Source organism: Phocoena sinus, chromosome 5 (genome assembly GCF_008692025.1).
Source record: "Phocoena sinus isolate mPhoSin1 chromosome 5, mPhoSin1.pri, whole genome shotgun sequence".
NCBI lineage: Eukaryota > Metazoa > Chordata > Mammalia > Artiodactyla > Phocoenidae > Phocoena > Phocoena sinus.
Window position 1 is genome coordinate 94,864,655 of NC_045767.1, and position 26,136 is coordinate 94,890,790.

Genomic DNA, 26,136 nt, shown 5'->3' on the forward strand with positions numbered 1-26,136 from the left:
AGTGTAGATATTTGTTAAAAGAATGAGTGAATGAATGAATGAAAATAGTAAAATTAAATTGAAGAGAAAACACAAGGTTATTTTCCATATAAAATGTTTGGGACCCCGGGCCTGTCTAGATACGTCCCAGAATACTTCCCTTTCAAACATCTGGCCCACGTTCCGTTTTAAATTAAGTCATTATTCTCTCACTCCATAAATATCGACAGTTCTCAGTACTGGGGGTTCATCAGTAAACAAAGCAGGCATGGTCTAGCTGTCAGGGTTTTACCTTCTAGGGAGTGAAACACATGTAAACAGAGTGATTTCCAGTTGTTTTTTGTGCCATGAGGAGAAACAGGAAGCCATGGTAGAGAATAATAGGGGCCTGCATTGGAGAGGGCAGTCAGGGAGGACACAGGCGAGGAGGTGAAACCTTAGGAGAGTGTGCAGGGAAAGGAAACTCAGGCCACAGGAGAGCGTTTTTAAGGAGCCCATGGAAGGCTGAGAGGACTAGGCTGGAGAGGGGAGCAGAGAGGGGTGAGGCCTAAGCAACGTTAGCGGCCTGGAAGCCGTGGTAAGGAATTTGGATGTTTGTTTAAAGCAGTGAGAATCCATTGACATATTTAAACTTGAGAATGGTATGAGCTAATCTGCATTTTTTTAATTTGCTGAGCAGTTTGTCTGGAAGAAGAGTAAGCTGCTTTGGGCTGCTAGAGTCACAGACCGGTGGGAGATGGGGGTGACCTGGACCAGAGGTGGTGGTGGAGCCAGGGGGATGTGGACAGACTGAAGATTCAGTTTGGAGATAAGAGATTGCCTTCCTCATCTCTGGAGTTTAGTCTTGCTTGTCCCTATGTTTATTTTGTTGCCTGTGAAAGCAATTCCTCAAGGTCTACCTAATCTATCGCTGCTGTTGTCACTGCTGTTTTTATGAGTAATTTTACCTGGTACGGGTAAGATTCTCAGCATTAGTGGACAGGAGCTATTGCAAGCTCCTATCCTCTCACGAACCTAAAAGATCTCTTTCTCTCTCTCTCTTAAACACATATATCAAAACAAAAATTGTTGTAAGTCTTTACGTTAATATTTCACTGAATGAACTATGATAATTCTGTCCATCAAGGTCACTTCCATTTGACTCTTGGGAAACTTTATTTTGGAGAATACACACAAGGAGAAGGGAACAGTTCTAGAAAGATCTATATTTGAAATACAACACACTACACTGCCCTAAAACTTACTTTCTGTTCATAGAGGGTGGTAAGTTTTGAGTATATCTGGAAATATGCTTCCACGTGCTAGGATTTGTTAAACCTGTTCCGATTGGAGAAGCGTAGACTATATCATTTTCCCTAATGTAGCACAGTTCATTACCTGAACAGAGCAGCACCAAACCAGGGCTGGGCAGTTTCAGGATGGATATCGAGGAGATAATGCGGGGACTGGCAGCCAAGTGCACGTTGTTTGTCCTATGACACCTGGTTGAAACCTGGGTTCTGACTTAACTCTCGGATCTTGTACAAGGACAGATCGAAGAGAATTACTCCATAGAAATTTTGGACCCACCATTATTTTAACCCTGCTCTTGAAATTATAGAAAGTTAGCCTCAGAATCAATCAAACCAGTCTTCCTAGAGATCTTGAAACAAATGATGGTCCCGAACCCTGTCAAGCCCAGAGCAACCCACTTGCTACCCTCTTCCTGTGGAAGGGGCTGGGAAGCCAGCTGGCTCTTGGGATTGAAGAGAAGGTGATACATGTAGGTTGGTTGCCTCAACATATTCTGAACTCTGCCTTCTCTCTGTGTGATTTTCCAAATATAAAATGTGAAATTTCTTAGGAAATGGTCATTAAAATGAATTCTTTATCCTTTCAGTTCACAAAATAGAACTTGTGAATTACAAAAGACACATTCCTTTCTATCCCAGTGGAGGAAACATTGTCAATTTCAGGATTCATTTTTCCCAGATACCTGATTTTAGCTCCAGATATAATTCGGGAGGTACTTGTCTGGTAATTGCATTCTTTTGCTGATTTTTCTCTTCCTCATCTTGAAGATGATTTTGGTTTTTTTCATGCTATAAACCAAATGCTATTTAATGTTCTTATTAGGGAAGAACAATTAACATATCTGTGAATTGTGGCCCTATTTATACATCTATTATCAGAGTGAATTATTTGTTTGTTTAAGAATGAAGTTCTACCTCATTTAAGACCATTTTTGTCTATTAGCAAATGAATTCTTTTTGAAATTTCATGAGTATGTTTTACTTCACACCAAAGAGCCATTGTTTGAGAAAATCAGAACACTGAAACTTTTTTTTTTTTTGCGGTACGCGGGCCTCTCACTGTTGCGGAGCACAGGCTCTGGACGCGCAGGCTCAGCCGCTCCGCGGCATGTGGGATCCTCCCAGACCGGGGCACGAACCCGTGTCCCCTGCATCGGCAGGCAGACTCTCAACCACTGCGCCACCAGGGAAGCCCTGAAACTTTTTTAAACAAGCAAAAAATGTGTTATCTGCTTATAAATAGTGGAAGTAGAACAACAAATAATATATTTCCTAACTGCTGTTTCTTTGAAACATAGCAACAATTGATCATGGGTAATGTTGATATCAGCCAGTTTCCAGGATGAATAATAGAAAGTACTAAACAAAAATGTACTTTAAAAAAGCTTTTAAAGGAGCCACCTGCCAGGTCAAATTAATTAAGCATCTAAATAATGTGTTGACTTTAAAATACTTTTGTATGAAATATCTGTTTCATCCGTGAGGAACAATAAGAAACTTTGTAGAGAGGTTGAGCTTTCTCCAGAGTTTACTTGAGATGTCAGGATAAGTAATTGGTTTACTGCTACACATTTGTAACAACATTTTGTTGGGCTTATTTTTGCTGCCGCTCCATAGATAATAAATTTCATGATGGGCTCTTTCCATTGACAGAAGTTAGTTCCTTTTGTTTTCTCTGCAGAAAATCAGTTGCTTTGCTTTGTGATAGGCAGGTATCCAAGCACTGATACTTTCCTTTTCAGTCTGGAATCAGGTAATGATGGCCCATCATTCTCCCAGACGGCAGGCATGACAATCTTGCTTGTCCCATATCTTCTAGTACAGCTCAAGGACAGGAACAGTGGCTAGAATTTTATCAGCAGGCTCAAGAGTGGAGGGACAGGAGTGATGTGAGTTGGAGTAGATGATTAACTCTTTGAAGATTCTTCTCATGTTATCAACTCCAAATTGACCAGAAGGTGCTATTTTACTATAGAACCCTGAACATCTTTCTTCACTTATACCTCTGGAATCATACAAACAGCCTATTTCGTTGATCCATTCTTTCCTTTTCTCTCTCTCTCTCTCTCTCTCTCTCTCTCTCTCTCTCTCTCTCTCAAATTTTATGCGATAGATCAAGTGTTGGCCAGCTATAGCTTGCAGGACAAATCCAGTCTATGTCTGGATGTTACATTTTTAAATGGTCGAAAAATCAGAAGAAAAGTATTTCACCAAAACGATATGTCTGTCCTCATAAGTAAAGTTTTATTGGAACACAGCCTGCTGATTCACTTACGTATTGTCTATGCTATTTCTCTGCTCCATTGACAAAGTTGAATTGAGGAGTTAGGAGAGATACCAAATGGCCCACAAAAGTCTAAGTTGAGGTAAGTTCTCAAAAATACATGCTATTTACTATGTATATAGCTATGATCCTATTCTTAAATGTAGTGGTGATTTTTCTGTGTTGTGGAAAAGGTATTTTTTCAGGAGCCAAATGGAGAACCTTTTTAAGCACATTTCTCATGTTTGGTGGAGTCTAATTGTGCTAAGGGAAGAGTAAAGCAATAATATATCAGAGCCAGTTCCAACAGTAAATCGTCTAACCTGAAGGTATGAGATTAGTGCATCCATGGATTTTGCCTGCTCCCTCTTTTCCATCCATTTTATGTAGGAGCTCACCTCAACTTGTCAGTGTGCAAACTATTCAGAAATTTCAAGAATACTAGTGTTACTGAACCAAACTTGGATCTGCTTGCCCATCTTGCAGCAAAGCCAATCTACTGGCACTGGTTGTGGTAAAGGAAAATACAGTGTTAATTTGCTGCAATTTCCTACATTTGACATTCAGCTTTGGAACAAAGCGCCAAGCAAGGACAGGCAGCTCACGCTCAAAAGACCTGAACTCACCAATGGCTTTCAGGGAAGAGTTTTTAAAGGCAACATTTAGGGTGAGGGTTGCTGGGGGCATGACTTTCTTCTGATTGGTTGGTGGTGAGCTAACAGGGTGATGTTTTGGGAATCTTAATCATCAGCCTTCCGGTTCCAGCTAGTCTGGGGTCAGTGTGCTCGTTTCAGCATGTAGCCACCATCCTCCACCTGGATGGGGGTCTTAGTTCTTGCAGAACAACTCAAATTTGTGTGTCAGATTGTTACGTATCTCCCTTGAGGAGAAACTAGGACCCTGTTTTATCACTGAATTATTGTTTCTTGACTGCTTTTCCTCTGTTTCTGCATTCCCTCACTTTCCTAATTAGTAACTGTTAAGTTTGCTCTTTGGAACTCAGGGAAGGATTAGGAGACCAAAGTCTGTTTTCCTGAAACAAGAAACAGAGGACATGGAGGGGCTTTTGTACTCGGGACCATCCTGTTCAGTTTCAATCCCCGCTTTTCTTTGATACTTCTCAATTCTGAGGGCAACGCAGGCGGGACAAGAAAGAGAATAAAGTTTGGATACAGAGGTTAATCACAGACTCAGCAGGGGAACTTGGTTTTAGGGGGACTCAGTTTCTCTAGTAACATTTTTTTTTCTTTTAAAAGAAAATAACACGTTTATTATAAAAAAGTTATATGTGACCAACTATTTTTTTTTTCTAACTAAAAAAGTGGGAATATAGAATTTATTATAAAGGTTAAAAATACCAAATTGCTTTGGTGGTCTCTGGTAGCATTTTAAGATTTTTTCCCCCCTTCTTTGTAACAAATCCCTGTATGTACACAGAGTTAACATGATAGTATGCAATTTCTGGGCTGATTAACTGATAGTTTACGTAAAATTACCTGAGAGTATTTTTGCATATGTATTAGAAACTTTTAAAAAATTTGCCTATGTTCTGTCTTTCTTATTCAGAGTAGCTCAGTCGAATGCTATTTATTGCATTTGTGAGAGTTGTCTGTTAGCTCTCACTAAATATTTTGCTGTGCTTTGGAAAGTACTCTCATTCCCCAAATGCCGTTTCTACAGAGATTCCATCCTTCCCAATTCATTCTTTGAAATGCATGGCTGACCATCTTCCCACGTTTAGAATGGGGTCCATGTCGAACCACCCGGTGTGCATTGAACAACACGGTTCATGGACATGAGGTTCTACAGAGTCATGAGGTCCTAAGCCACCAAGAAGAAGGTAGCAACCCCTGATCTGCAGAATGGAAGCTTCCTCTTTCCTACATTTGACATTCAGCTTTGGAACAAGATCACAGAACCCCTCCACCCTATATTAAATGTCAATCCCAGGGCCAAAAATGGATAAAGGCTGAAATTGTATATTTTGGATGAAACCCAGGAAACAAATTATAATGTATGCTCTGTTTTTAATGGAATCATTCCCCCAGGGGTGCTGGAAATCTCAGGCTCATCCACAGTGCAACGAGACAGAATTTCCCAGGCTGTCTACAGGGCTGTCACTGGCCTCCCGTAAGCTCTGGAAGAATCTAGGAGAGCAGGGCAGTACCATGGAACCTTGCCCAGGTTCACTGTGGACTGTTACTGGCCCTAAGGCACTGGTTGATTCTGCTCATCTCTGGAAGAGTTCTTGGAGTTACCCAGCCAGAACCTGTGAGGACTCCAGTGGAATCTATTAGAACCCCTCTGTGGGATTCACCTAGGATTCTGGCGCTGGTCTGCAAATTCTAATGACTTAGTTATTCAACGTTACTGCAACCATGCCTCCTCCCCACTGTCCACTGTATGGTCTCCTTGTTTCCTGTGTGCATTTCACTGCATGACTGACAAGACTGGGTGCCCCCCGGAAACTCATTGTCTATTGCTTTAACAGCTCCTAAGCACTAGCGGGACTTTGCACTCAGTTCAGTAACTTCTCTGTAAATGTTGACTGTGTGGCAGGACGAGGGAGGCTAGAAGTTGCATGTCTGTACTGTATGATGTTAATAAGTCCCAGCCAGACCTTACAGGGGCGGCAATTTAATTCTCTTGCCGTTAGTCAAACAAACAGTAGTTGGGACGGGCGTCAAGCTTAAATATATCTGGTGCGCCATTTAAACCGTACATCCCACCTATGGGTTGCCTGCAGCCTGCCCTTTTGTTGCGGTGGGTCCCCTACTTCTCTTTTCAGTCCCTTTCGTCTCATCATTGTTCTTGAAGGCACAGCTCTATAAATCACATGGAGGCCTTTCAACTTCCCTTGCGTTTTGTTTTCTTCAGCCAATTGACTAGTACTGTCAGCTAATTGGAGTGGAAATGTAAAATGAAAGCTGTATTATTCAGCTGCCAAGTCTCCTCACTTGGCAGGGAGTGGGTGATGCTGGTAATTGTACCAGGAGTGTAATTGCTCTGGGTTCTGCCTCTGGATTTAACAGTGAACCCTGGGAGGGTCTTCCTTGGAGACACCTGATACCTGCTTCTTTTCGGTGGCTGCCTGGCAAACAGTGAGGCTGGAAGTAAATCTAATCAAGCATTCTTGTGTTGTTAGAGAATACAACCACTGTGTATTTTGCTGACTGCGGGAGTAGATTGCTTGGTCTAAGTACTTAGTCAATATGTCATTCCCATCAGAATTGGCAGCTAATTTCCTCTCGGTTTGGAATGGGAGTAGGATCCATGTTCCCAGAGGTGAAGATGTTAACCTCATATGCCAGCTATGGCCTGTGCCAGGGTGTTCTTGCGAACAGTTAGCTGAGGCAGAACAGAAGCCTATTTTGTAAACTAGTTATGAATAAGGAAAGATTTACATGTCGGGAAAAAGTTGAATAGCTTAATGGAAAAATAAGAAAAGTATACTGTAGTTGATTAGTTCATCATTAAAGTTGATCATCTCAGGGGTTTTCACCCAGCCAGTTTTCTTTTTTTTTTCCTTAGCTTTTCTTTCCCGTTTTAATTCATGGATCAAGTAACAGTGGTGAACAATATTTTAGGGTAGATTACGTTGGCTTTAGCACCGGGGAACATATGGCACAGGTAACTTCTACTCCTTCCCATAACTTAACCCTGAGCGTGTGGCAGACAATAGTAATCTTTCTCATTTAACCTACCTGGACAGAGATTCAGGACCCTCCTCAACACAGCATTTCAAATCACTCTTTCCAGAGGTGGTGTAAGTGATAACACCCGTTTACTGTCTCTGACGTAGAAATTTAGAAGAACATTTCCACTATGAAACTGGGAAATGGAAATAGCAGCTAAGTAATTATTAAACTCTTCTCATTTGCCAAGATTCAGAAAGTTGATTTGAGCAGTGTTGTCTAGTACAGTTTTATAGCTATATCATTATTATTTCATTATGCCATGTGGCTTTATAGAAAGCTTCCTCAAACATTTCCAGAGGGGAAACTGGTTTTGTTTCCTTAGAAGCTTACGGTCCTCAGTAAGGTGTTGAGAGTGAGATTGCCGAGGGAGGGCTAGCTGCCCTTGTTGGTCCCTGATGCCCTCCCTCCCCGAAATCCTTGCCAGCTGCGATGTGATGGGGTGGGAGGTGGCAACAGCAGCTAAAGTCAGTTAGGCCCCTTGATCGGTTATGCTTAAACCTATTGAGAGCTGTTCTCGTCAGAACTATCATTTTTCAGTTGAAAGAGCATGGTTCTTGACACCAAGCAGTCTGGGCTTCAAATCCTGGTTTCACCAGTTGTACAATAACTGACCAAATAATTTCTTCAAGTTTCTGGGTTTCTAAAACATTTTTTATTTGTAGAACAGGAGCAATAATAACAAATTTATAGGATTTTCTTGGTGGGGAATAAATGTTACATATAAATACATATATATACACACATATGTTATACATATGTAGCATGTATTTTTTTTTACATCTTTATTGGAGTATAATTACTTTACAATGGTGTGTTAGTTTCTGCTTTATAAAAAAGTGAATAAGTTATACATATACATATGTTCCCATATCTCTTCCCTCTTGCGTCTCCCTCCCTCCCACCCTCCCTATCCCACCCCTCCAGGCGGTCACAAAGCACCGAGCTGATCTCCCTGTGCTATGCGGCTGCTTCCCACTAGCTATCAACCTTACGTTTGGTAGTGTATATATGTCCATGCCTCTCTCTCACTTTGTCACAGTTTACCCTTCCCCCTCCCCATATCCTCAAGTCCATTCTCTAGTAAGTCTGTGTCTTTCTTCCTGTCTTACCCCTAGGTTCTTCATGACATTTTTTTTTCTTAAATTCCATATATATGTGTTAGCATACGGTATTTGTCTCTCTCTTTCTGACTTACTTCACTCTGTATGAAAGACGCTAGGTCTATCCACCTTATTACAAATAGCTCAATTTCGTTTCTTTTTATGGCTCAGTAATATTCCATTGTATATATGAGCCACATCTTCTTTATCTACTCATCCGATGATGGACACTTAGGTTGTTTCCATCTCCATGCTATTGTAAATAGAGCTGCGATGAACATTTTGGTACATGACTCTTTGAATTATGGTTTTTTCAGGGTATATGCCCAGTAGTGGGATTGCTGGGTCATATGGTAGTTTTATTTGTAGTTTTTTAAGGAACCTCCATACTGTTCTCCACAGTGGCTGTATCAATTTACATTCCCACAAACACTGCAAGAGGGTTCCCTTTTCTCCACACCCTCTCCAGCATTTATTGTTTCTACATTTTTTGATGATGGCCATTCTGACTGGTGTGAGATGATATCTCATTGTAGTTTTGATTTGCATTTCTCTAATGATTAATGATGTTGAGCATTCTTTCATGTGTTTGTTGGCAGTCTGTATATCTTCTTTGGAGAAATGTCTGTTTAGATCTTCTGCCCATTTTTGGATTGGGTTGTTTGTTTTTTTGTTATTGAGCTGCATGAGCTGCTTATAAATTTTGCAGATTAATCCTTTGTCAGTCGCTTCATTTGCAAATATTTTCTCCCATTATGAGGGTTGTCTTTTGGTCTTGTTTATGGTTTCCTTTGCTGTGGAAAATCTTTGAAGTTTCATTAGGTCCCATTTGTTTATTTTTGCTTTTATTTCCATTTCTCTAGGAGATGGGTCAAAAAGGATCTTGCTGTGATTTATGTCATAGAGTGTTCTGCCTATGTTTTCCTCTAAGAGTTTGATAGTTTCTGGCCTTACATTTAGGTCTTTAATCCATTTTGAGCTTATTTTTGTGTATGGTGTTAGGGAGTGATCTAATCTCATACTTTTACATGCACCTGTCCAATTTTCCCAGCACCACTTATTGAAGAGGCTGTCCTTTCTCAACTGTACATTCCTGCCTCCTTTATCAAAGATAAGGTGACCATATGTGCGTGGGTTTATCTCTGGGCTTTCTATCCTGTTCCATTGATCTATCTTTCTGTTTTTGTGCCAGTACCATACTGTCTTGATTACTGTAGCTTTGTAGTATAGCCTGAAGTCAGGGAGCCTGATTCCTCCAGCTCCATTTTTCGTTCTCAAGATTACATTGGTGATTCGAAGTCCTTTGTGTTTCCATACAAATTGTGAAATTTTTTGTTCTAGTTCTGTGAAAAATGCCAGTGGTAGTTTGATAGGGATTGCATTGAATCTGTAGATTGCTTTCAGTAGTAGAGTCATTTTCACATTGTTGATTCTTCCAATCCAACAACATGGTATATCTCTCCATCTATTTATATCATCTTTCATTTCTTTCATCAGTGTCTTATAATTTTCTGCATACAGGTCTTTTGTCTCCTTAGGTAGGTTTATCCCTAGATATTTTATTCTTTTTGTTGCAGTGGTAAATGGGAGTGTTTTCTTGATTTCACTTTCAGATTTTTCATCATTAGTGTATAGAAATGCCAGAGGTTTCTGTGCATTAATTTTGTATCCTGCTACTTTACTAAATTCATTGATTAGCTCTAGTAGTTTTCTGGTAGCATTTTTAGGATTCTCTATGTATAGTATCATGTCATCTGCAAACAGTGACAGCTTTACTTCTTCTTTTCCAATTTGGATTCCTTTTATTTCCTTTTCTTCTCTGATTGCTGTGGCTAAAACTTCCAAAACTATGTTGAATAAGAGTGGTGAGAGTGGGCAACCTTGTCTTCTTCCTGATCATAGTGGAAATCCTTTCAGTTTTTCACCATTAAGGATGACGTTGGCTATGGGTTTGTCATATATGGCCTTTATTATGTTGAGGTAAGTTTCCTCTATGCCTATTTTCTGCACGGTTTTTATCATAAATGGGTGTTGAATTTTGTCAAAAGCTTTCTCTGCATCTATTGAGATGATCATATGGTTTTTCTCCTTCAATTTGTTAATATGGTGTATCACGTTGATTGATTTGCGTATATTGAAGAATCCTTGCATTCCTGGAATAAACCCCACTTGATCATGGTGTATGATCTGTTTAATGTGCTGTTGGATTCTGTTTGCTAGTATTCTGTTGAGGATTTTTGCATCTATGTGCATCAGTGATATTGGCCTGTAGTTGCCTTTCTTTGTGACATTCTTGTCTGGTTTTGGTATCAGGGTGATGTTGGCCTCGTAGAATGAGTTTGGGAGTGTTCCTCCCTCTGCTATATTTTGGAAGAGTTTGAGAAGGATAGGTGTTAGCTCTTCTCTAAATGTTTGATAGAATTCGCCTGTGAAGCCATCTGGTCCTGCGCTTTTGTTTGTTGGAAGATTTTTAATCACAGTTTCAATTTCAGTGCTTGTGATTGGTCTGTTCATATTTCCATTTCTTCTTGATTCAGTCTTGGCAGGTTGTGCCTTTCTAAGAATTTGTCCATTTTTTCCAGGTTGTCCATTTTATTGGCATAGAATTGCTTGTAGTAATCTCTTATGATCTTTTGTATTTCTGCAGTGTCAGTTGTTACTTCCACTTTTTCATTTCTAATTCTGTGGATTTGAGTCCTCTCCCTTTTTTTTTGATGAGTCTGGCTAATGGTTTATCAATTTTGTTTATCTTCTTAAAGAACCAACTTTTAGTTTTATTGATTTTTGCTATTGTTTCCTTCATTTCTTTTTCATTTATTTCTGATCTTTATAATTTCTTTCCTTCTGCTAAGTTTGGGGTTTTTTTGTTCTTCTTTCTGTAATTGCTTTAGGTGCAAGGTTAGGTTGTTTATTCGAGATATTTCCTATTTCTTAAGGTAGGATTTTATTGCTATAAACTTCCCTCTTACAACTGCTTTTGCTGCATCCCATAGATTTTGGGTCATCGTGTCTCCATTGTCATTTGTTTCTAGGTATTTTTTAATTTCCTCTTTGAGTTCTTCAGTGATCACTTCGTTATTAAGTAGTGTATTATTTAGCATCCATGTGTTTGTATTTTTTACAGATCTTTTCCTGTAATTGATATCTAGTCTCATAGCGTTGTGGTTGGAAAAGATACTTGATACAATTACAATTTTCTTAAATTTACCAAGGCTTGATTTGTGACCCAAGATATGATCTATCCTGGATAAATTTCCATGAGCACTTGAGAAAAATGTGTATTCTCTTGTTTTTGGATGGAATGTCCTATAAATATCAATTAAGTCCATCTTGTTTAATGTATCATTTAAAGCTTGTGTTTCCTTATTTATTTTCATTTTGGATGATCTGTCCATTGGTGAAAGAGCAGTGTTAAAGTCCCCTACTATGAAGGTGTTACTGTCGATTCCCCTTTATGGCTGTTAGTATTTGCCTTATGTATCGAGGTGCTCCTATGTTGGGTGTGTAAATATTTACAATTGTTATATCTTCTTCGTGGATCATTCCCTTTATCATTATGTAGTGTCCTTTTTTGTGTCTTCTAATAGTCTTTATTTTAAAGTCTATTTTGTCTGATATGAGACTTGCTATTCCAGCTTTCTTTTGGTTTCCACTTGCATGAAATATCTTTCTCTATCCCCTTACTTTCAGTCTGTATGTGTCTCTAGGTCTGAAGTGGGTCTCTTGTAGACAGCAAATATATGGGTCTTGTTTTTGTATCCATTCAGCCAATCTGTCTCTTATGGTGGGAGCATTTAGTCCAGTTACATTATCGATTATACATGTATTGATATATATTGATAATACATTTAATTATTGATATGTATGTTCCTATTCCCATTTTCTTAATTGTTTTGGGTTCGTTATTGTAGGTCTTTTCCTTCTCTTGTGTTTCTTGCCTAGAGAAGTTCCTTTAGCATTTGTTGTAAAGCTGGTTTGGTGGTGCTTAGCTCTCTCAGCTTTTGCTTGTCTGTAAAGGTTTTAATTTCTCCATCCAGTCTGAATGAGATCCTTGCTGGGTAGAGTAATCTTGGTTGCAGGTTCTTCTCCTTCATCACTTTAATTATGTCCTGCCAGTCCCTTCTGGCTTGCAGAGTTTCTGCTGAAAGATCAGCTGTTACCTTTTGGGGAATCCCTTGTGTGTTATTTTTCCCTTGCTGCTTTTAATATGTTTTCTTTGTATTTAATTTTTGACAGTTTGATTAATATGTGTCTTGGCGTATTTCTCCTTGGATTTATTCTGTATAGGACTCTCTGTGCTTCCTGGACTGGATTAACTATTTCCTTTCCCATATTAGGGAAGTTTTCAACTATAATCTCTTCAAATATTTTCTCAGTCCCTTTCTTTTTCTCTTCTTCTTCTGGAACCCTTATAATTCGAATGTTGATGTGTTTAATGTTGTTCCAGAGGTCTCTGAGACTGTCCTCAGTTCTTTTCATTCGTTTTTCTTTATTCTGCTCTGCAGTAGTTATATCCACTATTTTATCTTCCAGGTCACTTATCCGTTCTTCTGCCTCAGTTACTCTGCTATTGATCCCATCTAGAATATTTTTAATTTCATTTATTGTTTTGTTCATCGTTGTTCGTTAATCTTCAATTCTTCTAGGTCCTTGTTAAATGTTTCTTGCATTTTGTCTATTCTATTTTCAAGATTTTCGATCATCTTTACTATCATTATTCTGAATTCTTTTTCAGGTAGACTGCCTATTTCCTCTTCATTTGTTAGGTCTGGTGGGTTTTTATCTTGCTCCTTCACCTGCTGTGTGTTTTTCTGTCTTCTCATTTTGCTTATCTTACTGTGTTTGGGGTCTCCTTTTTGCAGGCTGCATGTTCGTAGTTCCCGTTGTCTTTGGTGTCTGTCCCCAGTGGCTAAATTTGGTTCAGTGGGCTGTGTAGGCTTCCTGGTGGAGGGGACTAGTGCCTGTGTTCTGGTGGATGAGGCTGGGCCTTGTCTTTCTGGTGGGCATGTCTACATCTGGTGGTGTGTTTTGGGGTGTCTGTGTACTTATTATGATTTTAGGCAGCCTCTCTGCAAATGGGTGGGTTTGTGTTCCTGTCTTGCTAGTTATTTGGCATAGGGTATCCAGCACTGTAGCTTGCTGGTCTTTGAGTGAAGCTGGGTGCCTGTGTTGAGATGGAGATCTCTGGGAGATTTTTGCCGTTTGATATTATGTGGAGCTGGGAGTTCTCTTGTGGACCAGTGTCCTGAAGTTGGCTCTCCCACCTCAGAGGCACAGCACTGACTCCTGGCTACAGCACCAAGAGCCTTTCATCCACATGGCTCAGAATAAAAGGGAGAAAAAGTAGAAAGAAAGAGAGAGAGAGAGAGAGAGAGAGAGAGAGAGAGAGAGAGAGAAAGAAAGAAAGAAAAGAAAGAAAGGAAGAAAGGAGGGAGGGAGGAAGGAAAGAAAAAAGATAAAATAAAATAAAGTTATTAAAATAATTATTAAGAAAGAAAAATTTTTAAAGAAAAAAAAAAAAAACGGAGAGATAGAACCCTAGGACAAATGGTGGAAGCAAAGCTATACAGACAAAATCTCACACAGAAGCATACACATACACACTGAGAAAAAGAGGAAAAGGGGAAAAAATAATAAATCTTGCTCTGAAAGTCCACCTCCTCGATTTGGGATGATTCGTTGTCTATTCATGTATTCCACCGATGCAGGGTGCATCACGTTGATTGTGGAGATTTAATCCAGTGTTCCTGCGGATGCTGGGAGAGATTTCCCTTTCTCTTCTTTGTTCACACAGCTCCCGGGGTTCAGCTTTGGATTTGGCCTCGCCTCTCTGTGTAGGTCTCCTGAGGGCATCTTTTCTTCCCTCAGACAGGTTGGGGTTAAAGGAGCAGCTGCTTCGGGGGCTCCGGTTCACTCAAGCCGCGGGGAGGGCGGGGCACGGAGTGCGGGGCGGGCCTGCGGCGGCAGAGGCCGGCGTGACGTTGCAGCAGCCTGAGGCGCGCTGTGCGTTCTTCCGGGAAAGTTGTCCCTGGATCCCTGGACCCTGGCAGTGGCGGGCTGCACAGGGTCCCCGGAAGCGGGGTGTGGAGAGTGACCTGTGTTCGAACACAGGTTTCTTGGTGGCGGCAGCAGCAGCTTTAGCATCTCATGCCCGTCTGTGGGGTCCGTGCTTATAGCCGCAGCTCACGCCTGTCTCTGGAGCTCCTTTAAGCAGCGCTCTTAATCCCCTGTCCTCGCGCACCAGGAAACAAAGAGGGAAGACAAAGTCTCTTGCCTCTTCTGCAGCTATAGACCTTTTCCGGGACTCCCTCCCGGCTAGCCGCGGTGCACTAACCCTCTGCAGGCTGTGTTCACGCCGCCAACCCCGGTCCTCTCCTTGCGCTCCGACCGAAGCCCGAGCCTCAGCTCACAGCCCCGCCTGCCCCGGCAGGTGAGCAGACAAGAGGCTTGGGCTGGTGAGTGCCGGTCGGCACTGATCCTCTGTGCGGGTATCTCCCCACCTTGCCCTCCGCACCCCTGTTGCTGTGCTCTCCTCCGTGGCTCCGATGCTCCCGCCCTCCACCACCCGCAGTCTTCGCCTTGGAAGGGGCTTCTAGTGTGTGGAAACCTTTCCTCCTTCACAGCTCCCTCCCACTGGTGCAGGTCCTGTCCCTATCCTTTTGTCTCTGTTTATTCTTTTTTCTTTTGCCCTACCCAGGTACGTGGGGACTTTCTTGCCTTTTGGGAGGTCTGAGGTCTTCTGCCAACCTTCAGTAGGTGTTCTGTAGGAGTTGTTCCACGTGTAGATGTATTTCTGGTGTATCTGTGGGGAGGAAGGTGATCTCCGCATCTTACTCTTCCGCCATCTTCCCCTTCCACCATCTTCCCCTCCCCTTTATTTCTTAAATGAGTTTGGGTTTTAAGCACATTCTCTAAAAGCTGATACATTTACCATTTCTCATCACAAAAGGATGACTTCATTTTTCCTTGAGAATGTTGTGCACAATCCATGTAAATCTGGACCAAACAGCTGGGTACCGTAGCCTAGCCAAGTTGACACTTGAAATTAACCATCACATTTGTTGTCTGCCTTTGTGTGAAAGCATCCGTTGCTAGCATCCATCGTTTTCCTAGCTCATCCCAGTTCAGGTTGAGTGCTAATTTTGTGATGACTCTATCAAGAGTTTAGAAACTTCCCTTACTCCTCCCCAAAGTATTTGAGTAGCACTTCAATTGTTTGAGGACCAGAGGATGAGGAAGTATAGAAAGGAGGACAAAGCCTTCACTAAGCGACTTGTGAACTGTGAGTTCTTGGTTTAGAGGACCTACAGTGTGCTGGGCCCAGGATGGTGCCTGCTTTGGGCACTCACAGTCTGGTCCAGCCAGGATAACAGGAATGCAGATGAGTGCAGTGAAGCGTGGCAGTGTGTGCAGGACACAGTGGGGTCACTGAGCAGCCATGAGGAGCCGCACCTGAGTGGAGGGTTCAGTGTGCAGGATTAAGGGTTAGGAAGTGATTTGTTCTTGAGGTTGAGGCTTGAAAGAAGTGTATTGCTTTGTAAGCTCTCTTTTGGGGAGTCACGGAGAAGCAGGGATCCAGGTAGAGGGTAAGCTGTGAGGCCAGATAAGGGAGGCTGGGGCTGTCCAATGGCTTGACCAACTAGAGTGGATGAAAGTCTCAGAACTGTGAGATTTCCCGAGGCCAGGGAGAGAGGCGAGCGCCAGATGATGGGGTCTGTACTTTATCTCATCAGAGGTAAAGGTGAGCCATGGAATAGATGAGCATTGGTGGATGTAGTAGCAAAGAACTGGGAAGTGAAGTGTGAGGTGCTGATAGTATCTAGTGGCACAAGCTGCTCTTAGGATGCTGGTTAGTGCTAGTCTAAGTGTCATTTTCCTGTGAACATGCTCCAATGGTGTCTGCTAGTTAACAGCAAAGAGAAACCTCAAGTCTGAGAGCAGCTTGTCCTCCTGAGGTTTCAGTCCAATCGATTGTTTTTCTCTGGGTATTGACAGCTCCCTGCTGCATGCCCTTGTCTTTGGCTACGTGGTTTGACTGGTGAAATGGATTAGACTGCTTTTATTGACTCTCCGGGTTTAATCAATGCCCAGCACGCACCGTGTGTGTCCGTGACTTTCCTTTGCCTTTTAATTGTTCAGGGTGTAGGGCTGTTGATGGTACCAAGTTTTTGTGCTCGTACCTTGACTGATCAGTTTTTAACTCAGAGCTTATGCTTCTTTGCAGGATGCCACCGTTTGGAAGCCTGATTCATGCCAGAACTGCCGTTGCCATGGTGATATCATTATCTGCAAACCTGCTGTTTGCAGAAACCCTCAGTGTGCCTTTGAGAAGGTATGGTATCCTAACTGTTTTCTAAATGTAAAGTCAGGGAATGGTAGGGTGTTTGCATTTTTTCGGTCATCTGGTTTTGACATTTATCCCAATCTCTAATTGCAAGGTTTAGGAAATATAGGAGAGAATTTTAACATATTGTATCCAAGAATATCTTAATTCCTGTTTATTGGGCATTTACTCTGGACCAGGGGGACTCAAGGTTAAAACTTAAAGGTTTTTTTTAATTACTTTTTTTAAAGAAGATGTTGGGGATGGGAGTTTATTAAGTAATTGATTTATTTTTGCTGTGTTGGGTCTTCGTTTCTATGCGAGGGCTTTCTCTAGTTGTGGCAAGCGGGGGCCACACTTCATCGCGGTGCGCGGGCCTCTCACTATCGCGGCCTCTCTTGCTGCGGAGCACAAGCTCCAGACATGCAGGCTCAGTAGTTGTGGCTCACGGGCCTAGTTGCTCCGTGGCATGTGGGATCCTCCCAGACCAGGGCTCGAACCTGTGTCCCCTGCATTAGCAGGCAGATTCTCAACCACTGTGCCACCAGGGAAGCCCAAAACTTAAAGGTTTTATAGTGTTATCTCATTTAATATTATGTGGGGCAGGTATCTGTATCCCCACTTTACAGATGAGGAAAGTGAAGCCTGGAGATTTTAGGCAACTTAATAGGATTATGCAGTTAATAAACTGTTGCCCAGAGATCTTCCCTGGGGCTGACAGATGCCACAGCTACTGATACTAACCACAACATTTTACAAGCCATTGAACTCACTGAAAGTCAGAATTGACTTCTCAGAGATGATTTTCTAAAGACATTATTTGTTGTGCACCTGACTGTATCATCATGCTGCTGTTGGGCTACCTAGGACCATAGGATAGGCTTTGACTCAAGAAATCTCCTGGTATTTAGCCAAACGTGTGAGGGATAGTTCTTCCTTTTCCTTTGTTAAACTTTTTCATTTTTTTGACTACACATCTATTCTGTTAGAATTTTGTTTTTCCACGTGCTGACTCTTTTCTTTTTAAAGTGAATCTACTTCCCAAAAAAGGCTTAAGCTTCAAATTTGAACATTTGAAACCCCCTGGAGAAGACCAATTATTTTCTTTAAAAAGCTTTCTGTCAATTTCACAAGCACAGTTTATTTTTCTAGTTTTATCTCTCCCCACCCCATAATAAATAATCTTGAGTCTTTATGCCGTCTAATGCTAAGAAGTTTCTGTTTGTTTCTAACACGGGAGTGAAGGTTCTGTATACCTTTAAGGATATTTCTCAATTTCTGCATGGGTATATTTCTGAGAAGCTGCATGTACGTCAAACGTTGGTAAATTTGATAATATTTCGCTGTATGTCGTGAGGCTATTTCTGGAGTAACCACTCCTAAAAGATCTCTGTTTTGCTTGCTGAGTAAATCTGGGCTGGTTTTGTAAGGACCATGAAGACATGCCCTCCTCCACTCCACGTGAATAATTATGGCATCATGGAAGAAGCACTGAATTAAATGTTAGAAGACATAGGCGGTATTGCTGAAAGGCATGTGGGATCTTCCCGGACCGGGGCACGAACCCGCGTCCCCTGCATCGGCAGGCGGACTCTCAACCACTGCGCCACCAGGGAAGCCCTATTATCTTTTTTTTTTTTTTTTTTTTTTTTTTTGCCTGCATTCTCCCTGTAGCCTCTTAACTTGTTTCACTCTTTCTGTCCTTGCCTTTTTCACTGTAATCTTGATATAGCAGCCAGGGTGATCCTATTAAAATTTAAGTCATCATGTTGCTTCTCTCCTTAAACCCCTCCAATAGCTTTTGATGGCTTCTCTTCTCACTTTGAGTAACTCCTCGCAATGTCCTATGAAGTACTGCTGTACCCTCTGATTAATTGACTAGTCTCCCCGCTCCCTCTGCTTCAGACACCAAGCCTGCTTGCTATTCCCTGGATTTGTGCCAGGCATACTTCTGCCACTAGGGCCTTTGCACCCTGCTGTTCCCATTGAAATTATCTGTCTATCTATCTATCTATCTATCTATTATCTATCTATCTAATCTATCTGTTTTGACCCTTTACTTCCTTTAAGTCTTTCTCGAATGCCATTCTTTTGAAATTGCAATTCTCCGCCCCTTACCACACATTTCCTATTCATTTTCCATGCTTTATTTTTCTTCTTGGCACTAACTACTGTCTGACATACTCTATATTTTACTAATAGTTCTTGTTTACTATCTCTTTTATTCACCGTGTATCCTCAGCACCTACAATTGCACCTGATACATGGTAGGCACTCAATAAGTATCTTGTGACTGAATGAATGAATACATGAGAGATGAAGCTAGAGAACTGGTAAGTTCAAGGTTATGGAGAGCCTTGTATGCTGTACTGTGGAGCTTGGAATTTTATGTTTAAGGTGATAGAATACTAATGAAGGCATGTGGGTAGAATGGCCAGCTTTTCTTTTTGAAAGATCTTTCTGGTTTTTCAAAGGTAATACGTAATATTGGAGATGAGGAGATCAGTTCAGAGGCTGTAGGAATAGTCCAGATGAGAGGATGGGTACCTGAATCGGGGCACTGGTCATGTAGGGATCAAGAGGAAGGGCAGCGTCAATAAGTACTTAGGGGATAAATCAGCAGAACTGAATGAAGGTAGGAGGGTGAGAGAAAGGAAAAGGAAAGGTGACTCACATATTTATGGCTTGATGACTAATTGGCTAGCTGAGCCATGAACTGATATTGAGAATATATGAGAATGAGGAAAAGCATCTTATCTGTGAGGAGAACAATGATTTCAGTTTGGGGCACATTGAGTTTGAAGTGTTCGTGGAAGAGCCAGGTGGATATGTCCAAAAGGCAGCTGGATGTCTGAGTCTAAAGCTCAGAGGAGAAGACAGAGTTGGAGATATAATGTGGGTATCATTAGCAGGGAGACAGTAGTGTAAACCTTTTGAATTAATGAGCTCATCCAAAGAGATTGTGTGAGAAAAGAACACAAGACCAAGGGTGGAATTTGGGGAGCACCGTCATTTAAGGGGAGGTGAGCATAAAAAAATGGGAACTTAGGAAGATTAAGGAGACATGGTCAGAGAGATAAGGAGTAAGAAATGATCACAGAAGAGAGCAGTGTTGTGGTAGCCGGGAGAGGAGGGAGTTTCCAGAAGGAGTTTGTATCAACAGTGTTGATCCCAGGTAAGGAAGTAAGTGGGAGAAGAATTTAATATGATCCATTGAATTTGGCAACATGTAGGCCACTGGTGGCCACACTGAAGTTGGTGTCGTTGAAGTGATGGGACTGTATGCAGAGGCTCGAGGAGTGAATGGGAAGTGGGCAAAGGAAGGCCAAGTATACAGGCTGCTCCTTCAGGGAGCTTCACTGAGAATGGAAGAAAGAAATGGGATGTTAGGCAGACACCACCACATCCGTGAAGTGTCTTTGAACCTCCCGTCCCCAGCCATCGAGCCTCTTGGGTGTTGTTGTGTGCTTTGTGCTTGCCCTTTTTACCGCCCGTGACCAGACTGCAAAAATGCTTGTTTATTTGTCTGCTTAGTCAATATTTTTAGAATAACCAAACAAGGGAAGGGAGAAGGTTTTGTTTTGGCTTTTGATATTGCTATGAAAGAGACACGGTCACCTTGAAAGGGAAAGGGGGCTGACCTGGAAGAGAGAGAGAAGTTGAAGATATGGGGGATGGGGGAGACAGAGCGACAGAATGATAGAACTGGAAGAGGCCTTTAAAATGGATTTAGTCAGGCTTTCTCATTTTATAGACAAAGAAACAGACTTTTAGTTGTTTAATCACTTGCTCAAAGATACAGAGCTGGGGGGCTTCCCTAGTGCACAGTGCTTGGGAGTCCGCCTGCCAATGCAGGGGACACGGGTTCGAGCCCCGGTCCGGGGGGATCCCACATGCCGCAGAGAAGCTGAGCCCGTGCGCCACAGCTGCTGGGGCCTGCGCGCCTGGAGCCCGTGCTCCGCAACGGGGGAGGTCACCGCGGTGAGAGGCCTGCGCACCACGGCAAGGAGTGGCCCCCACTCGCCGCAACTGGGGAGGGCCCACGTGCAGCGACGGAGACCCAACGCAGCCAAAAAAAAAAAAAACAAAAAGATACAGAGCTAGACAGTGGCACAGCCATAACAAGAACCTTAGTCTCTGGCTTATGAGCCAGTGTGATTTCTACTCCACCATGCCTTTCCTTGTGTATCTCAGGAACATGTGTTGTTATTCGCATCTGCTGGGTACACTTATATTAGCTCATGGCACAAGTTAACGAATCACCATTGTATCCTAAACTAAATTATTACTGTTATTAATAGTAACTTGGGTTCCTATCATTTTTTTAAAAATTTAAAGAGCCCTTTTACAATGTATGTTTTGCTCATGGATTGACTGGAAATAACCAAGTGTCAATGGTAGTTCTGCTAGATATTTGTATCTATCTATCATCTATCTATTCATCCTATTAACCATATATAATAGATTCTGTATTCATATCCTATATCCATATAGAATAGCTAGCTATAGAGTTAGATAAATAAGGTCAGAGAGAGAGACAGAGACAGAGAACGACTGAGAGAAAGAGAACAGAGGCATTTAGAACATCGACTGTCTAACCCAGCGCTGTCAGAACCAATCTTCAGGATCTCTGAATAACATATATACAAAGGACAATGCCATGCAAAGGGACACTGTATTACATTGTGGGGTTTTGGCCGCAAACTTCAATGTAGATAGGAATAGTGTTTACCTAATCAAGCTGTTGTGAGAGATTATATATATATACATGACATATATCTATGTGTATGTATACATGCACACACACATACGCTTAGAAGAGTACCTGTTATTCTAAGTACTCAGTTTTAGCTGTAATTATCACATGATCATCATCGTTGTTGTTAGTTGGTTCCTTTAGATCCTAGGCAAGCAACCTTCGTTGATGTCTCTTGCCCAAGTGGCCACTTCCTAATGCTCCCAGTGCAAAGCCTGCAGGGAAGTAGGCTTATGTGTTCCCTGCAGCCCACAGCTCACAAGGCTATGCAAGGTTACATGGTTAGGTAGCAAGAACTCCCTGTCTTTCTTTCTCCAAGTGCCACATGCAGAATTCTTTGCTCCTCCTGTAGCCCCAAATCACCTCTTTCATGTTCCAACAGAAGTACAATAGGTAGATGCAAGATAGGGAACATCCACTCACAAATAAAGAATATCATATCTATAAAATGAGTTTTGAGGGCCAAATCTGAAGACCAGTTTTTATATGAATAAAAGACAACTAATTTGGGGGCACAAAATATCTCTTGAAGTCCTCAATTTTGCCTGCCCTTCTCCCTCACTCCCTGCTTCCATATTAGAATACAAACAACACTTGGATTATCTCATTTTCTATCTGGATGCTTAGTGGTAATTAGGTTAATGTGTTTTCTATATTTACTCTCTTAGTGGAAGTTAGACAAGTATAGGTTCTACTCGGGGTTCAGAGGGCACTTTTGTGAATAGTCATTAATGTTGCACCATATGTACAATTTTATAAAATCCCATATCATATAAGTTTTATCCTTTATTAAGCAAATAAGAATTTGGTGATCACTGTTACTGATGTATTTATCTGTTTAGTGGATTAACAGTTGTGAAATAGTAGCCCCATTTCCCACCCCCTCTTGAGGATGTAGTTCTGTACAATTAACATTCTCTTGTAGGTACAATTCTTTTTAATGGAAGCAGCCCCAAATAACAAAGAAACATTATGACTTACATAATTTTTTGAATCTACCAGCTGAATTCTTTGTAGGCTTTTATTCTGTGGACAAGTCATGATTTCCTGGTTAATTCAGGATCTCCTACCATTTTTGATCAAAATCACTAATTACCCCTTCTGCCACATCTCTGGACTTGAGGAAATGCTAAGTGGAAGAGCAGGTTGAGTCAGAGGGTTTGATAGAAGGATTGGGCCCCAAAGACACATGTATGTGCCATAGTTTTAATAATCTTGGATAAACAGATCCTTTACAGTGGCAAATAGATGGTTAGTTAACATGTGACAACTTCCCAATAAATCCTAAGGTATCATATGGAGGCCCATTCCCTTGATAGTGTCAGGTATTGATAGGAAACATAATTGCAATTATAGAAACCCTGATAAACAATGTAGATCTTTATTGGAGCCCAGGAATTCTATCCAGCTCCCCACAGTACATGTGCAACCTCTACAGCCATGCTGTTTCCTCTCCCCGCTCTGTCCTTCTCTCACCTGCCCCTTGTGCTTTGCTACTCTGTGTCCCAGGTCAAAGTGAACATTAGAACTTTAGCTCTCCGCGCCCCCACCCCGCAGCCCCCGCTGGCTCCATCAGGCGTCTATAGGCTGTTAGAAGACCTGCCAGCTCTGTGGCCCTGCCCGCCCAAGTCCTCTCTTCTCTGTTTTAGGGAAATAGAGCTCTTATCTCACCCCTACTGCTTTTCTGGTGTGACACTCAGATGGAGCATTTCTAGTGAATAAAATTCTTCACTTCATTACATGTGAAAAGATGTAGACAGTTTTCAAGGAAATTACTGTCACAAGGGGGTTCATTTTATCTTTGAGAGAAGCTCATCTTGACAGAGAGAATCCTTTTCGTTAGTGTGTTCTGTTTATCCTGTTTATTGTTGTCACCCACGGAAACGCATGAGAGTTAGTGAATCTGATGTGACTGCTCGTTGCTGCTACTTTACACTGAGCTGTTTTTAAATGCTCAGGGGGAAGTGCTTCAAATACCCGCCAACCAGTGCTGCCCCGAGTGTGTGCTGAGGACTCCTGGATCTTGCCATCATGAAAAGAAAATTCACACGGTAAGTATTTTCTGACCCGTGGTTGATTCAGTGTCTGTAGATCATTGACAAGGTAAAGCTGACAAGAGAGGATTTTTTTTTCCCCTTTGTTTGGACGGTGGAGGACCTCAAGCTTATTTGACTTTCCGTGGGCATTTAGGTTTCTTGAATAAGATTAAAACTGCCCTATTTACTGTCCCACGTAAATATTTGTCAGTTGAATTCATGTCTGTATAAAGAGTAGTCAGAGAATGTTGATGATGAAGAAGTTGTAATGCTGAATAATGAAAGGGCCACCTTGCCTTTGTGTACCACATACATTTTTTCACTTGATTTTATAAACAACCCTGAGTAGGTGAGTAGAGCAGATGTTATTACTCCTGTGTTAAAGATGGAAAAGTAGAATTGCAAAGACTTTAAGTTACTTGCCCCATATAGTACCAATAAGTGGTGTAACCTGGCCTAGAGCCCTGGTCTTTTGTTCCTCGTTCAGGGTGGACTTTCTAAACTTCAGCACTATTAATACTTTAGGCTTTGTCGTGGGGACCATCCTCTGCATTATAGAATGATCAGCAGCATCTCTAGCCTCTACCCACCAGTTAGTATCCTCTGAAGTCCCGACAACCAGAAATGTCTGTAGGCATGGCCACATTTCCCCTAGGGGGCAAAATGAAAATGCTCACCTCCCCCCCACTTAGAACCACAGTACTAGAAATCAACCCTGAAGTTCTTTTATTATACTTTCTCATGCCAGGTCCTGTAGGATTAATTTAGAGATATTAAATACTGATTTAAAAGGACTATTTGCAAGGTTTATAGTAGAAAGTATGAAAATGGGATGGCTACAATTCATCTCCACTCATGCCTACATGCTCCCCCGAGGCAGCAGTTGAAGTTGAATGTGTTAGAAAGAGGCTCTTTGCTTTAATCTTCATCTTCCACCTGATACAGAACTTTCCCCAAGTTAGTGTCTCTACCCATTCATCTTCCACCTGATACAGAACTTTCCCCAAGTTAGTGTCTCTACCCATTCAGGAGAGAGCATAGGTTAGCCGGATTTGATGTACCTACTCCAGGCTGCTATTCAGTGTGTGTACCTAAAACTCCGTGAGTACAATGCACTTTCCCCATGGGACAGGATCACCTCACTTAAGCCGCTGTCTCCACATTACCCGAGGAAGTCACTCTTTCACTCCTGCACAATGTATTGCTGAGCGATACCCAAGCAGGATCTGTGCCTGCATACCATGTATCACCTCGTGCTGCTTGATTCAGTCCGCGTTATGTAGGGTGGTGGAAACTTCACACGCCACACAAGAGGATCCCTTGTAAAGTGGTGAAGGGCAGATTGGTGACGGAATCAGTGCCGGTTCATAATGGTTGGAACAGGTGTGTGGTTCACGGTCAAAACCCTCAAACTGAATCTTTCAAGTGAAGGAGCCCTAGGATCCAAAATGAGGCCAGGATCTGGGGGAACAACAGACATCTCAAATAAGAGGTGGTTCCAGGGACACGAGACGTCAGAGTTCAATGACTCTTTGCGTGGCCGCTCTAATGACGCTTGTCATTTGCTTGCTTGTGTTATGTTCATGAACACGTGCAATCTTCTTATGTTGGATTAAGATTTCTGAGAACATTGACAATATTTTGTCTACCTTCATAGTGAGCCTCCTTGCCTCCCACCTAACCTGGTGAACTTTTCCCAGAGTAGGTGCTCAATAAACATCACGACTCAAACAATGAGTAAATCCCTTCTCCAGCTTATCCATGTCCTTGTCCCAAGGGCACGTTGGTCTTAGACCAACTAACCTGTGTGGCGGGCAGTTCAGGGACCACAGATCTGCTGATGGGTTAATTAGAAATCCGCTTGGTCTCCTACTTTTTCTGGAAGAGTTTAGAAAATCCTTCTTCTCCCTGCCTCCCTTGCAATTCACCCCTTCGGCTCTGACATAGTCCATGGGAAGCTCTAAACTGGGTAAGATCATGCCCATGCCTTGTTTTCCCATATGCAACTTTCAGAATGTACTCCCCTGAGAGTGTATAGTTATATTTCTGGTACTTGATGTAACTGAGAAAATGGCTGAATTTCAGGAATTGTAGGGGTGTTTTTTTACTTTTTTTTTCTTTTTTTTTGCGGTACGCGGACCTCTCACTGCTGTGGCCTCTCCTGTTGCGGAGCACAGGTTCCGGACGCGCAGGCTCAGCGGCCATGGCTCACGGGCCCAGCCGCTCTGCGGCATGTGGGATCCTCCCGGACCGGGGCACGAACCCACGTCCCCTGCATCGGCAGGAATTGTAGTTTGAAGAGAAAAAACTCTCTAGTGGTCTACTTCTTCAAATAGAAACAGAAGAATGATTTTTTTTTAAAAGTTGAGACAGAATCCTCGAATTTTAGTCTTAATAAAGTGAAAACGATCATGTTTCTTGTCTTCCTGTTCTTCTTTCCTCTCTTTCTTCACCTTTTTAGATTCTTGCCAAATTTTTCTTAATATTATTCATTTCCTTGAGTGGGTTAAATGCTTGTCTGCGTTGGGTCTGAATCTCCCCGTGTCCCTTGCATCACTAGGTTTCTTCCTGAATCTTGGAGCCTTTTCTATCTTGCGCCCTTGGCTTGCTTGGGAAGCAGTTTCCAGAGCACCTTCCTCTCCCGCCGAACAGCGGTAATCCTCTCTCCTTAGCCTCTGGCTTGCATCCC

At 42.0% G+C, this 26,136-nt stretch overlaps 1 protein-coding gene across 2 annotated transcripts in view; it reads left to right on the top strand.

Moving 5' to 3' along the window:
• Positions 1–26,136, top strand: part of FRAS1 (Fraser extracellular matrix complex subunit 1) — a 458,507-nt gene that overhangs the window by 144,464 nt on the left and 287,907 nt on the right. For both annotated transcript variants that reach the window (XM_032632916.1, XM_032632915.1), the window contains exons 3-4: positions 16,557–16,664; positions 23,370–23,462. In XM_032632916.1, the coding sequence (XP_032488807.1) occupies positions 16,557–16,664; positions 23,370–23,462 (201 nt within the window). The remainder of the gene's footprint in view (positions 1–16,556; positions 16,665–23,369; positions 23,463–26,136) is intronic.